The sequence below is a fragment of the Cheilinus undulatus genome, linkage group 7 (assembly GCF_018320785.1).
Source record: "Cheilinus undulatus linkage group 7, ASM1832078v1, whole genome shotgun sequence".
Taxonomy (NCBI): domain Eukaryota; kingdom Metazoa; phylum Chordata; class Actinopteri; order Labriformes; family Labridae; genus Cheilinus; species Cheilinus undulatus.
Genome location: NC_054871.1, coordinates 17,457,146 through 17,472,153, shown reverse-complemented (window position 1 = coordinate 17,472,153; position 15,008 = coordinate 17,457,146). Strand labels below are relative to the sequence as shown.

The 15,008-nt window shown below is 39.8% G+C and overlaps 1 protein-coding gene across 5 annotated transcripts in view; it reads left to right on the top strand.

The window, feature by feature from the left end:
* nek7 (NIMA-related kinase 7) overlaps nt 1-15,008 on the top strand; it is a 105,408-nt gene that overhangs the window by 62,522 nt on the left and 27,878 nt on the right. For all 5 annotated transcript variants that reach the window (XM_041791193.1, XM_041791195.1, XM_041791194.1 and 2 more), the window contains 2 exons: nt 5,559-5,667; nt 8,748-8,855. In XM_041791193.1, coding sequence (XP_041647127.1) covers nt 5,559-5,667; nt 8,748-8,855 — 217 coding nt within the window. The remainder of the gene's footprint in view (nt 1-5,558; nt 5,668-8,747; nt 8,856-15,008) is intronic.

The following is a 15,008-nucleotide window of genomic DNA, read 5'->3' as shown; positions in this document are numbered from 1 at the left end:
TTTAAGACAGTTTAAAATGCAATTAAAAGGGTATGATTAATAGTGATTAACTACAGAAATTCTATGATTAATTGTGATTAAAACTTAAGGGTTAGGGTTAACTTGTGGTGAAATACACCTTTTTATGGTCATTAACCGTTTGTCTGTTAGGGCTCACATACCTGTCCTGCACAGTGATTCCATAGACTCCATAACTGTTGTAGTCATATAAGGACACCCACCATCAGGATAAAAAAGCAAAGTTAAATGGTCATGAAAATACACAATGTCTAGACTTTTAAATTAGTTGATACCACAGTGAGGCTTAAAGAAAGTCTGCACAGCTTTTGCACTTTGACTAGATTTTTCCAAGAAAAGAGCTGTAACAATTTGTCTTGTTAAATCAACACTTAAGCAAAATAAGAGCAAGTGCATTTTGAATAACATACTTATTGTGTTGCTATGAGCCCAGGGATGCATCAGCTTGACCATGTCTTCAACCCATATCCACAATGTGTTTTTGTGGGAGGATGTTGTTAAAAATTGGAGCAGAAGAAAGAGCAGTCGTGCTCAAAAGTGAGAGTGATTACAACCCAGGCTCACCCTGTTATTCAGCTTTGAGTTAGGCCGAACCAGCAGTTATTGTAAAAACCTGCCAGTATATCAAATTAGTGGTGTGCATGTAAAAAGCCTGGTCTTCTCCCATGCATAAATGATGCCGCAGCGTTGTATCGGCACAGCTCGACAAGCTGTTTGCAGTCATACTCTGCAGCTCCACATCTGCACAGTTCAACACAGCAAATTAGGAGAGGCGAGGATTAGTGGTACAAGAGAGTGAACATGGCAGGCTCAGCACACACACATACACCAGTGATATATATCCCCCCACACACACGCAGGCACTGACATAGGGTGTACTCTGTAAGCAAAGAACACACAATATTTGAGAGATGCATTTTACAAAGACGTATCATGGCAGCCTGAAGAGGTACGAGAACAAACCACTGGGCGTCACTGCTATCTGTGCTAACCTACCGAGCATGCTGGGAGCATTCAGACTGTGTCATCTCCTTATGGCTGCTGACAACATACAGTCTGAAACCCAAATCTACGCCCCTCCTCTCCTACATTTGTCTCCTGCGCTGCTCTAAATGATTTGTTTTTCAAATGTAACAGTAGCAGTCCAGAGGTGCGTGCCACGGATTAGCACCCCTTCCTCTTCCTCCCCAGGCCGTAATGTGAAGTAAACACATTCGTACAGTGAGCCATATGTAAAACAGACCCCCTCCTTCCAAATGCATGAATTTAACATTTTTTATTCTTTTTGATTTCTCGTCCTACACGCCGCTCTCTCCTCCTTTCTCTCCCTCCCCTCATTCTCCATTACTCTCTCTCTGACCATCTCAGAATTCAAATGAAATCAAATGGTCCTTGATTTGCATGCACTTACAGAATATTGCATGTGCGGTGTTTGCTGTAAAAGGCATGGAGGAGAGGGTGGTGGTGGTGTTGGTGGGCGTCTATGTGCTCCCCCATTGACATCAAACGGTCCTCTGATATGGAAATGGGAGGGCACGGGAAGAATGGCTTCTCAATGAGGCTTTGTTTGGATGTAGGCCAAGGTCTATCCCTCCCTCCCTCAATCTATCCTCCATCCCTCTCTTTTTCCACCTCACACACCTTCCATCATTTTGTGCAACTCTTACATTTCCTTTGCTACGTCCACTTTTTGCAGTCTCCCCCTTATTTCCTGCTGACTCTTTCCTTTCTCTGTCTGTCTGCCTCTCTCTTAAATCTTCCATCAACGCTATGAAACTGTTATTCTAATAGTCCAAACATTTCTCCTGCTTAGCCTCTGACCTTGCAAGAGATGATAGGCCATTTGTTTCTATATCTTTGAACTCTACTTCCTAAGTGTACTAACTAGATATACACAACAGTATGTAGTACCATAAATAGCTTTGTGAAGAGAGCGCTTTTAGGGCAAATTTAACTTGAATCAACACAATTAGAATGCAGAAACCTCCAGTGTTGAAAAACAAAGCAATGCAAAAGTTCAAAATACTTAAGTAGACTTGAGGCTGGTTGCAAAAACTGAGGTGCAAAACTTTGCACTATTTATTATTTATTTATTTAATCAGGAATATTTCTGTTGTCAAAGCTGCGTTTTCATCCTCGGCACAAAGTCGAACACATTCCTGGTGTGTGTTGGCCTCTGCCAGGGCTGTCCCTTGTCTGTGATTCTGTTTGTGATTTTCATGGACAAGATGTAGAGGCACAGCCAGGAGAAGAAGGGCTTTTGGTTGGGTGACCTCAGGATTACATCTCTGCTTTTTTACAGATGATGCAGTTCTGTTGGCTTCTTTAGCCGGGGACTTCCAGCAGGCACTGGGACGGTTTGTGCCTGAGTGGGGTCAGCAGTACCCCCAAGTCCACAGCTATGGTTCTCTCCCAGAAAATGGTAGATTGCACCCTTCGGGGGGGGGGGGTCTTTGGTCCAAATGAAGGAGTTCAAGTATCCCGGGGTCTTATTCACAAGTTAGAGTTGAATGGACTGAGAGATAGACAGGTGAATTGGTGCAGCATCGGGGTATTGCAGATGTTGTACCATACCATCATGGTGAAGAGGGAGCAGAGCCAGTAAGCAAAACTCTCATTTTACCGGTTGATCTTTGACCTGACCCTCACCTATGGTCATGAACTCAGGGCACTGACCGAAAGAATGAGATCGCTGGTTCAAGCTGTCAAAATGAGGTCCCTCAGGAGGGTGTCTGGGCTCAGCCTTAGAGACAGAGCGAGGAGTTTGGACATCCGGAGGAATCTCAAAGTAGAACCATTGCTCCTTTACCTCAAAAGAAGCCAGTTGAGGTGGTTCAGGCATCTGATTAGGATGCCTCCTGGTTGCCCCCCTGTGGAGGTCTTCCGGGCATGTTCAACTGGAAGGAGACCCTAGGCTAGACCCAGGACTCGCTGGAGATGATGTATCTCATCTGACCTGGACATGCTTCGGAAACCCCCAAATGTTGCTGGGGAGAGAGATGTGTAGGTAGACTTGCTTAGCCTGCTGCCACCGCAACCCGGCCACGGATAAGCGGAATAAAATGGATGGATAGATATTTCCATTAAAATAGAAAAATCCTTTTTACAAGAAAGTCCTTGCCTAAACAGCAATATGAGACACACTTTTGACAAACAAAAGAACATAGAAACAAAAGTTCAATCAATCCACTAGAGCTGACACCTCCCAGTCGATTAAAAGTTGGTCAGTTGGTTGGTTGATAAGTTCTCATCCAACTAAGATCCTGCTGGTCAGTTGGTTGGGCATGCGTGTGTGTGTGCTTGATCCTAAACTTAAAAAAAGATGCAGGATGTCTGTATTGAAGTGGAGCTGAGAGTGTCTCTGCTGTCTCCCGTCTAAGCCTCAACTCCTGCAGCCTGTTTTATTCACTGGTCAGCAAATACAAGTATGAAATCCCTTTATCATCTCATTAATGTCAGCGTTAGCGTCTGTTACAGACAGACAGAGAACAGAAGAGAGAAGTGACACTGTGTTGGCTAATACATCTCAACCAGCAGACTTCTTCCCTGCACGCTGCACGCTGTCTGATATATGCTCGTAAATAACACGGCTACACGGCCTGGGCTGGAACAATCACTCCTTTTTAATAGTTTTTGTTATGAAGTAATACAAAAAATTTTCAGAGGATTGGATTCAGAAGATTTTGTAGGCTATATGATGCCAAAATATTTCCTGTGAGGTGATCACATAAATTCTATGATTAAAGGTCAGTGCACACTGATCGCTTTTGAGTCAGCGGTTATTGTAGTATAACATTATGAGGATACAAATAATTTATAATGCTTCATAAAGCTTGTTATGTTAGCTGTTTAAGATCATTTACACTACCAGAAGGGTGCATTGAGGGACCTGTCACAGTTCAAACTGATTTTGAGGTGAAGGGAAGGCACCCCCCTCCCCTTTTCCTTTTTTTTTGGTTTTGTTCACTTCATGACCAATCAGTTGGTCGGTGTAATATCAGCTGACCCTGTTTTTCTTTGGTTGACTACAGACCTTCAATCCACAAATCAGCAGCTTTCAGAAGAAAAAAAATGTGCATAAAGCAATAAAATGTTTATTAATTCTGCTTTTAAAAGATAGTATCAGGAACATATATCTCCCTCAACACATAAAAATGCAAATTTTTGACAAGTCATCAATTTTGATTTTATTAAACCTTAAAATCTCATAATTGGGAGGTTGACTGAAATAACTGACATGGGGTTAAGGTCCGCCTTTGCCCTGGCTCTTTTCTTGTTAGTACACTGAAAGTTTGGTTGAGTCCACGTTTCCATTATGACAACCACTGGGGCTCATTGATATGTGTTTTTACGACTGTGATGGCAATGTGGGTGTAGCAATAGCCACATCGCAGGATGTGAATCACAGGACCTGAAACACATCATGGTTGATGATATTTAAGTTGCACAGTCACAAGAAAAAGTTTATTTGTGAAGTGTATGAAGAAATGAGTTGATCCATCTTTTGTCTTTCTCCTCTTTTCCTCCACTTTTGTGTGTAGTAATAATAGATTAGTCTCCTTTAACACAAATGTATATTTTATTATTTTAACAGGAAAAGAAAGTGCAAATTTCTAGTGCTGTTATCTTGTTGTACCGAGATTAGCTAATCAGCAGCAGGTCAGACCAGCAGTTCTAACAGATTGTTTGCTGATTTTGTCACAGTACAGAAATATGAATACAGGTGGTATGCAAAATGTACATGCATACATTATAAGTCTAGACAGATGTCCTGAAATACATTACCATCAAGGATGCTGACATAATCATATTTTGGGCTTTGATTTATTTGGTGCCCCAGAAATGATCACATTTTAGTGCATATCGTCTTTTATGTTCTTGGCTGATAAAGGCCAGTTAAAGTCTGGGCTTTTTCCCTTGCAAAGTTACCTACGGGTATACCTTAAAAATCTTACTAGGCCAGGCTTCTTACATTTTCTCAGTTTTACCTGCTGATGTATGAGGAGTTTATCTTCTTTCTTGATTATTGTCATGGTGGATCAATTGGCCACTGCACTGTGAAAGCAATGTCATAAATGTAACTTGTCTGGATATGGACCAGTGTCTGATAGACCTAGAATAACTCACTCAGCCTTCCTGGATAATTACATAAACTCAAAACAACTGGAGGCAGTGTGCCACTAAAAGATTTACCTAACAAAAGAGCTGCGTGTCAGATTGGAAAGTTTTGGAACGTACCACAGATTTCTTCCCTCTGTTCCTGACAGTGCATGTGCTTTCTATTGAAGGCCACTGAGAAAATGAGACAGAGTTTGGTCAGGAGAGGGACAGACTGTGAGGACAGGGGTCTGGGTTGCATTAACCGTGGAGTCAGGGCCGGGATTTGTCTGGAGATGGATGCTGTATAAACAGACACACAAACATTTTGCAACCATCTGTATCACATAAAACCTTTTTCCATTCAGTGTGAGATATTGTATTTGCTACATCATTTGGTTAATTTAACGTTGCTTGAATGAATGTTTGTGTTTATTTTGCAGCACTTTAAGAAGCAGAGGAGGCTCATCCCAGAGAGAACAGTGTGGAAGTACTTTGTCCAGCTCTGCAGCGCGCTCGAACATATGCACTCCCGGAGAGTCATGCACAGAGGTAGCATTGATACATACACACTTTAATGTAAACGTTGAACATACACACCACCTTATATTTGTTTTATATGACAATATTATGATTAATACTTGAGCACTGTAGTCCCAAGCTTTAATAGTGGGGGATACTGTATCTAATGGTGGAGACTTTTTTATAACTTATGTTAATAAATTAATTGATGAAATCTTTAATACAAAGCCAGTAAGTAACACCTGCTATTACTCCAGGCTAGAGCTACCAGGACCTATGTAACTCTGCAAGGCTTATTATTACTGTACAGTGAAAGTGCAGTGGTCAAGAGGAAGGGCTAGGATGGTTTATTTGTTAGTGCAATTTAGAGAGATTTTATATGCAAGGGATGAGCATGAGGTCTAATGTCCTAGACAAGGCGTGTCTAAACTACAGCCTGTGGATCAATGCAACTTGTTGTCCATTTTGCCCACAGTAAATTCCAATATACAGTACAATCAAATATGTCACATAGCAGAACATGAAGCTACGCTTGACTGTGTTGAATGTCTTAGATTCAACACAAGTAGTGTTTTAAGCTGTATTCATTCTGTAAACAAACATTTTGACAAGATTTTGTAGATGTAAAATAATGTAAAAGGTAAACAATTTGTCAACAAAAATAATGTTTCTTGTTAAAAGCCCTCTTAAGCCCTCTCTAATCTAGGCAAAAGGTACACAGCAGCAAAAAGCAGCAGGAATCACAGTCTTTTGTGCCACTGTCATCGCTGACTTAAGGTCTGTTTAATAAAGCGTATTGCTCCAATTATCATCAAGAATCAACACTTACTATGTTTGGCAGCTTTGTGCAGCTTGCTCTTTTTTGTGTCTGAATGTGAAGGTGAAATGTCAGCATCTTCCTTATCTGCTGCATAGACTGCACTCTCATCCAGACCAGGTTCTCACAATGACAGCTTTTCTTCTTGTCAGCGAGTCGAAAAACTGTGACATAGGCGGGTTTTTTTGTTTTGTTTTTTAATCAAGCATATCTTGACATACAATAGATTGACTTTACTAGCTTTAATACACTAAAGAGGAGGTATATCTAACTGGCCCAGTCATTCTTATGTTGCCCATGGTGAAAAAGTTTCGCCACCCCTGACCTAGACCTTTGACCTTCATAATGTAATCCGTTCATCCTTGAATCAGAGTGGGTATTTTTGCAAAGTTTGCAGAAAATTCCTTTAAGCATTCCCCAAATATCATGTTCACAAACAAGGGATAAACATGAGGCCCAATGACCTTTAAGATTGACCTGTATCCTTGTAAAATCTAAGCAGCTGCTTGTGAACACTATCTCAAGAAAGCCTTAAGCTATTTTTGTAAAGCTTTGCACAAACATCCGCTATGACTGGAGGATGAACTGATTTGATTTTAGAGTTCAAAGGCCAATTTCATTGAGCCTCATGCTCCTCTTGCTTATACTATTTCTATAAATCACACCCACCTCTTCTTCTTTACTCATCCCTGTACTTTAACCGTCTGACAAATGTATATGCCACAGAGGCATGTAATTCTCTAGAGTTATTTCCTTATTTTTACTGTAGTGTGAAATTGACCTGTAGAATATTTAATATGACACTATTAAATAGCAAATTACCACCCTAGATTTGGTTTTATATTTTGGTAACTGATAGTGTTTTTGTGTATCAAGGTAGTGCTCAGATTTAAGATATTCTTATTATATCATGGCACACTGTCCTGCTCCAACAGTGAAAACTGCACTTGTTTGATAATATCTGAGGCATTCATTCACAGAAAGGGGCCAGTGCTGGTCTCGCTGATGATTGGATGCATGGCCTCAACAATAATCTTATAAACTCATTAAACAGGAGAGATGAGGTCCTTTATTTGCCAAAGACAGGGACATATCAACATGAAAGCAGCCCTTGTTTGCTGATGTTGAGTTGTCTGCATCATGTAAAATGTCATATCTCTGCAAGTGATCTTTGAGTAGAGCAATTTATTTATCAACTTATCGGTATCTCTGTCTATTTCTCAACACAAGATAGTCAATGCAGTAACAAGTTTTGAGCGCAAATAGGGGTTGGCATGCAGGAAAGGAGCCGCAGGTCACACTTGATCCCCGAGGACCTGGAACTATAGCCTCTGTACATGGGGCATGACCTAACCATAGGCTATTGGTGCACCCTGGCATATTTTCTGTTGTTAAAACAATATGACAATATAGGGACACTAAAGACAGATGATATTAAAAAAGAATGAAAAAAAAATATAAACAGTTACAATTACAGTGATCTGTTGATGATGTAAGACAATCCTGGGAAAATCGGTGATTGTTAGAGTTAAAGTAATAATTATCTGAGGAGCACTTGTGATTGAACTAAAACAAACGGATGTCTGGAAACATAGTTTAGATGTTCCTGTTCCTTATTAACAGTATATAATATAAAACACTGTTCATACCACATCTTAAATAGAGAAAAAATATAGAACATAAAGCCTGTGAATTTTCTTCAATGTGAACAACCTTGTTGCATCTGACAGAAAGCTTAAGTGTGGGTGTTAAACAACACATAGACCAGAGAACACAGTGTTTATGGGCACATATGCTTTGAGTAGGGCCCAGTCAAATCCAGACCTGGGTTCATGTGTAAAGGCTGCCGTACTTAAACACACACACTCGCTCACTTATGGCTACAGGTGGTGTACTTCCGTTGGACTGACTCTGATTATGGCAGAAGGACACTAATGAACCCTGAGCTCTGGGCTTTAATGACCACTTAGCAGACACTGCCTATTCAAAAGCTGCTTACAATTATATTGGAGCAGTAAATTTCAAAGGCTGATGCAGGTCACATTAACATTACTTTAGTAAAAGCAACAGAAACAGTTTGCTAACACTTACATCAAGTGTCAACTAAAATAATTTAATAACACGTGTTACATTTATTAAAACATGCTCTCAGAGAAAATAAAATTAAACTTTTCCACGTGACATCTCATCACAGAAAAAAATGCATTTTTATTTCAGTTTGTCTTTATACCAGAAGCATTGTTTACATTTGATATAATATTCACACATCCTTCCCTCCTCTCCTTCTTTCCAGATATCAAGCCAGCCAACGTTTTCATCACAGCGACAGGAGTAGTGAAACTAGGAGACTTGGGACTGGGGCGATTCTTCAGCTCTAAAACGACCGCAGCTCACTCACTAGGTAATTTACAGCAGTCTGTACATATGTGGGTATACACTCTTAAACGCACACTCTTTTCTTTATGAACACACAAACGCTCGCACAGACACTTAGGCACACAGCGGCCCCAGTAATCACCCTGCGCTGGATGTGTTTCATTAGGCATGGTGAGCACAGATCCATGTGCCATACAGTCATACTGCCCAGCCGCCACTGTGCCCCTCCCCATCAGAAGGCCACTTAGCCACTTCCTGTCGCCTTGACCTTTAAACCTAACACAGATGAAGACTGGGCCAAGGCCTTCGAACACAGCTCTCGATTGTGACTGTGTGCCATTAAACGAGTCAGCCAAGTTTACAATCACAGTTATTGTTGGCATTGACTGGTGCCTTTGTCACTCAGAGGAAATGAAATCGTGTGAACTTATTTATATATTTTTTTTGTTGAAAGAAGTGAGAATTGAAGCTTAAAATTGCCACAATGATTAAGACCTGTCAGCTTGGCTCATAGTCAAAAAATAAGTGTGTGCATCCAGAATGGACAAACAGAATGGTTTCATGTGTTTAAAGCATTTTCGACTCATAGGTGTTTATTACTATGGGCTTTGGACTGAGGAGTGATTCCAATATTTTAAGAAAAGAGGAACAATATTACGATCCCTGTTTTACTTCTACAAGAACAGATATTGATAGAAACAGTGAAAAATCACTTCTCACTCTCCAAGATGCAGCACCCCCGTTTGGGTGAAGACAAGCTCCATGTTTGAATGGCAGTAGAATGGGAAACAGTGGTAGCAAAGCGATTACACGCTATTGCATTGTGTTTTGAGCATCAAATAATTAGAAGCCATAATTTACCATGGTTTTTTATCCTCAATTGACGAAAGAGAGTGAAAAAGAGCTTTGTCTTTGGGCTGAAACTAGAGAGGATTACAGTGGTCAGATGCCAGACCGCTACCGTGTCTCTAATGACTTTAAGTTAGTTATTGCTCTGTAACAACAGGAACTGTAGTCTGCTAATCTTTAAACAGATTTTCACACATTCATAAGCTAATTGATGACATTTTAAAAGTTGAGAATGAACTCATTTAAAAAGGTTAAAATATATAGATAAGGTATGTGATGTTGGTTTAAGGCATCTTTGGTCTTTTGATGGGGTAGTTTGTCCAGTTTGACTAAGAGAGTCTAAATAGACGCTCATATTCACCTCAAACCTTGTTTGTGTTTTTGATTTTAAGATGCCGGTCATTACTCTGAAATGTCATATTTTTATCCATAACTCACTATCAGATTTGGGCTCTTAATAACTGTTGAACAGGGTTTTTTTTTTCATATTTTAAGTTCTTAAATCAAAAATGAGCCAATCTTTTCCATTTACCTCCATTCATTTTAATGGAACGTTTTCACCCAGAAAGGGGCGTGCCAGCATTGTTTGGGCAAAGTACTCTGGTACGTTGAAGCTATCAATAGACATATATACCTCTTTAGGCTGTCAATTAGTACATTTACATGCACATTTAAGGTAATGTTATAACCCAATTATATAATTTAATTGGGCTATTTTCCTATTCCATGTTCACAAGCACCAGGGGAGAATCAGTTTATTGTTGGAAGTTTGTCTGACTCTGCTATTATGGGTGGTGATTTGCCCCTTTTTTTAACTATTTTTAACTGGCGGCAAATTAGTTGTATGACACTGTGAAATCATGGACAACTTTACACCTCTGTACATTTTTTTGTACTCTACAAACTCTTTATTTCTAACACAGTTCAATCACGCCCTCTAATTTAAAGATTATATGTAAATGCAGGCAACAAGTTATGCTACAGACTCATTTTCTCTGACTTCCAGGTCAAAAGCTAGTGTGGGAACTGTGGAGCATGCACAGAATGTGGATGTGATTGAAGCACTTACAGTAGAAATGTATTGATCCTGATAATCAGGGCGGATACCAATGGTTAAAATAACAATTTGGCCATTTGCCATTACCAGTGCAGATGCTCCTTTCAACACTTTTTTTTGGTGTAAGACAGTGGCTCCCAAACGGTGTGCCAAGGCAGACTGATGTGCCTTGAGACAACTATAGCTGTGCCATGAGGTTTTTAGAACAATACATTAATACTACAACTACATGCAAACTAAAGTTACTGTCACATGCTTCAAAAGGGCCGTTTTGCATGGATGTGAAGATTGTGTGCATTAAAATTGGGGTTTAAACATGGGTGCATCTTTGGCAAAAGAAATATACAAACCACCGGAGCAAGACTCCCTAAAGGTGACATTTTGCCTTATTAACAAAAAAGAGACTTTTCTCAGAATCAGCAGTTTGGTGTGCTAGATGCCACCATTAAAACGATTCGACACGGATTAACATTTGCAACTGACAACAATCCATGCTACAGCACTGTCTGATGGGCCAATGTCTGTCAACTTGGCTAATATTGACCGACACCAGTGTAAAACGAATGTATCAGTGCATCCCTAGCATACATGCAAGAGTAGACCTTAATGCTTGAAATCTTGAGGAAGTTATCTGTTTACCCTTTGTGTAGAAAAAAATAATGAAGTGTTACACTATTCTAAACATTATAATAAACAATTTACAAGGTCCAGTTTGAAGGACAATTAGCTAAATCTTTCATCACACAAGCAGAACTGTTTGTATTTTTGGCCAACTTAGAAGGGCTAATATTTTTTATATTCTCAAATTTTTAGCAACAGAGTTGCCCAAAATGTGCTGAAGTGTCTTGAAAATAATTAATAACACATCAACAAATAACCACCTCATTTGTTGGGTTAAAATTGTTCAGCAGCACAACACCAACAGAGAGAAAACTAATAATTGTTTATAGGGCACTTTTTAAATCTTGTATTGCAAAGTGCGCCTCACAAATAAAACACAGCCACATAAATCAGTTTAGGCAAGCCAACAAGACAAGCTATCACAAAAGGAAGGTGAGCTAGTGAAATCAATAAAAGCCATAAAACAGTCACCAACAATAAAACAGAAAAGAGGAAGACACTGGTTCATTGTTGCATGCTTGGAAATCAACTCCAGTACAGTGTTCATTAGCTCCTTTATTTGTTTATTCATTCATTTATTTTTGTGGTTAGTGATAAAACTTTTCTCAAGTGGTACTGTGCTTGAGCAGCTTATTTCCAGCATCAAACAGGACAGATCCCAGCAGTAGAGATGGTTTAACCTGGCCTGGTGGGACATATGAATGTGCTATCAAGCTTCCCTTCTGCATTCCCAGCTGCTTCATGATGGAAAATGCAAAAAAAAAGAGTCCCATGAACAAATATAAACGCTGCCATTCGCACTCTCTCACTTTTCCCATGTCAAACTGTTTTTACCACAAACAGAGCGCTATTCTCAGCCCCTGTGCAACAGCAGCCCAGCTTCTGAGAGAAGTGTGAATCACATGATCAGCTCAGCAGAAGCCCTATCAACTAAGCAGCCTGCAGTGCCAGGAGAGCTGGGTGAAAGCGTCTGTGATTGCTCATTAAATGTTGAGTCCACAGCACCCTCTTTAGGCCAACTGAGGAGAGGCAGACCCACATGCACAGGGGTCAGCTGGAATGCTTTCATCAATAATCTAAAACAATTAAAGATATTTTTTAGTAATCTCTGAGACTCTACATATATCGCAGTATCATATCCTTCAGTGTTAATACATGAATACATTGATGATGGATTATATGCACTAAAATCAGGAAATTAACTCCTTAAAAAATAAGTGTGTAAAGCAGGGGTGCTCAACTTGTGGCCTGGGGACCACATACCCCCCTCCACCTCACTCAATGTGGCCCCTAAATCAACTTCAAAAACTAGTGAACTATAAACATGAAGAAAACTTGACAAAATCTGTCATTAAAACATGAAAATATCATCTTTGATTACTGGTATGTGTTTAGTTATTTTAAAGATATTAGAGGATGTAATTGGCTGCAATTGTTTCTGTCATTGAATGCACTTGCAAAAAAATACATTTGCAAGTTAAAAATGTTAATAAGTAATTTAAATGTTCATTGCATTAAAGAAGCAGCTTAAAAATGATTTAATTCTGTTTATATCTCATCTAATGAACAATTTCTATTGCACTTGAGTTCAGCACATAAATGATGGTATCATAAATGATCATAGGAGCAATATTCTTCTTTTCATTGAATTATTTGTAATCACAATGGTTAAACTGAGAATATCCAACAAGAATTTAGCCATTTGGCATTGACCGTTAATTTAATGTGGCCCTCTTGGTAGCCATTGTTACCCATCCCTGGTGTAAAGTATGCATTTGAGACTCTGTAGTAATATATTTAATGTGCGTGTGTGTAACCAGAGCACTTTGTATCGTTCTTTTAAAATTTTCTCATTCCAGGATTTATTTAGAAAGATTTTTTTGGTGTAAAAGCAGATTAATTTCCTAGGTGAGTATGGTTTGCTGACACAAGGGACTCAAAAGGTTTCATTGTCTCCCCTTTGTGCCTTTGACATTTTGTGGTTTTTGACGAGAGCAGACCTACCGTCTGACTTTGTCTGTCACAAATCCTTCACTCCTGCTACTGTATCTTTCTGAAAACCTTTTTTTTTTTTTTTTTCCCTTATGTTCTCTATCCCTCTGGTGCCCTGACTTTTAGCCAGTGAGAAAGGAAGAGGTGAATGTGAAAGGAGAGCGAGAGAAGGTGTGAGAAAGCTAGGGTTGGAGAGGGGGAGAAAGCACCAAGAGAGGAGGGAGAGAGATGAGAAGCAGTGAAAGAAGGAAGCATGGGAATTAGAAGAATGGGTGGCAAAAAAGAGAGGTAGATCTTTGTGAGGTGCAAGAAGAGACAACATGGCAGAATGACGTCAATAAAAGAGGAGAAAGAAAAAGGAAGAATCAAACGTCTAAGGAAAATAGAAAAGCAAGAGAGAGGGATAGATAGAATGTGTAGAAGAGCAGGGAATGTATTAGTGTTTGTGTGCAGTTGCGTGCCACCGTGGGTCTGTAATGAGCCCGGGCACCCAGCTGAACAGTGGAGCAGGGTGCTGGAGATGAGATGGAGGTCCAGGCATACAGCCTGTCAGCTCCCAGGCTTTCAACTCTCAGCAGCCTGCAGTCACATATATACACACATAGTTTTTGTCCCTTACACACTCTTGTACGCACTGAAAGACATTCAGACTCTTTGTCTCCTATAAAGATGTATGTATGCACCGTGACTCATGTGCACATCCATATGTGCTTGAATTTATGCACAAAGCCACACAAACTTGGAGAAATGTCACATATACAGTATATCGCTCATAAACCTACTCCCAGCTCCTACAACCTGAGAGCTGAGACGGGCATAAATGCTCACAAGCAGACAAGAGAAGCACTTTAAACTTGACGCTTTTTAATGTGAGGATTGGTAAGCAGGGTTACAGCATAAGTTAGGGTCCAGAGAAAAAAAGGGATTGGTTTTTTAAGTAGAAAGCTGATGCAATCATTAGAGGAATGAGAGACTAGCCAATTGGCAGAAATAAGTAGTATAATATACCTGCAATTAACACCTGTAATGAGAGAGGTGTTAACGATGAGCACCGGGGGAAAGGGAAAGAAAAGAGGAAGAGGGAGAACAAGAAACAGAACGACTTCAGGGAGAGTGATGTTGGAAATAATTATGAGGATTTCGACGTGTATTTAAGGACTTGGTTATCTTATAAAGGAGAGGAAGCGAGTCGTGAAACATAGAGGGGTAGGCGGGGAGCCAAAGAGAGGGTGAGGGCTCAGCAGGACATATAGAAAACCATGAAAACATAATGGGACTATAAGGGAATCCAGAGAACGCCTTCCGACTATGAGATGAAGTCCGTTCTGGCTAAGCAGCTGAATGCAGTTTATCATCTTATTTGTTTTAAAACGACAGAGCAGAGGTTTCCAAACTCTCTACCCAGGGTATGGTTAAAAACTGAATCATAGTATTTGTGATTTACTCCTGTTTAAACATGAAGAAACACATATAAAACCCATTAGAAAAGGAGCTTACTATTAATGAGAACTCACTATGAAGTGCCTTGCAGTGTTTAAATGGTCTATCAGGATAATTGGAGCAAGTTAATGCAATCAAATCAATAAATGTATTTAAAAGAGCGCTTCATTTTACAGTACATTCAGCACAGGGATTTAGTCTTTATTCTGCATGGCATCT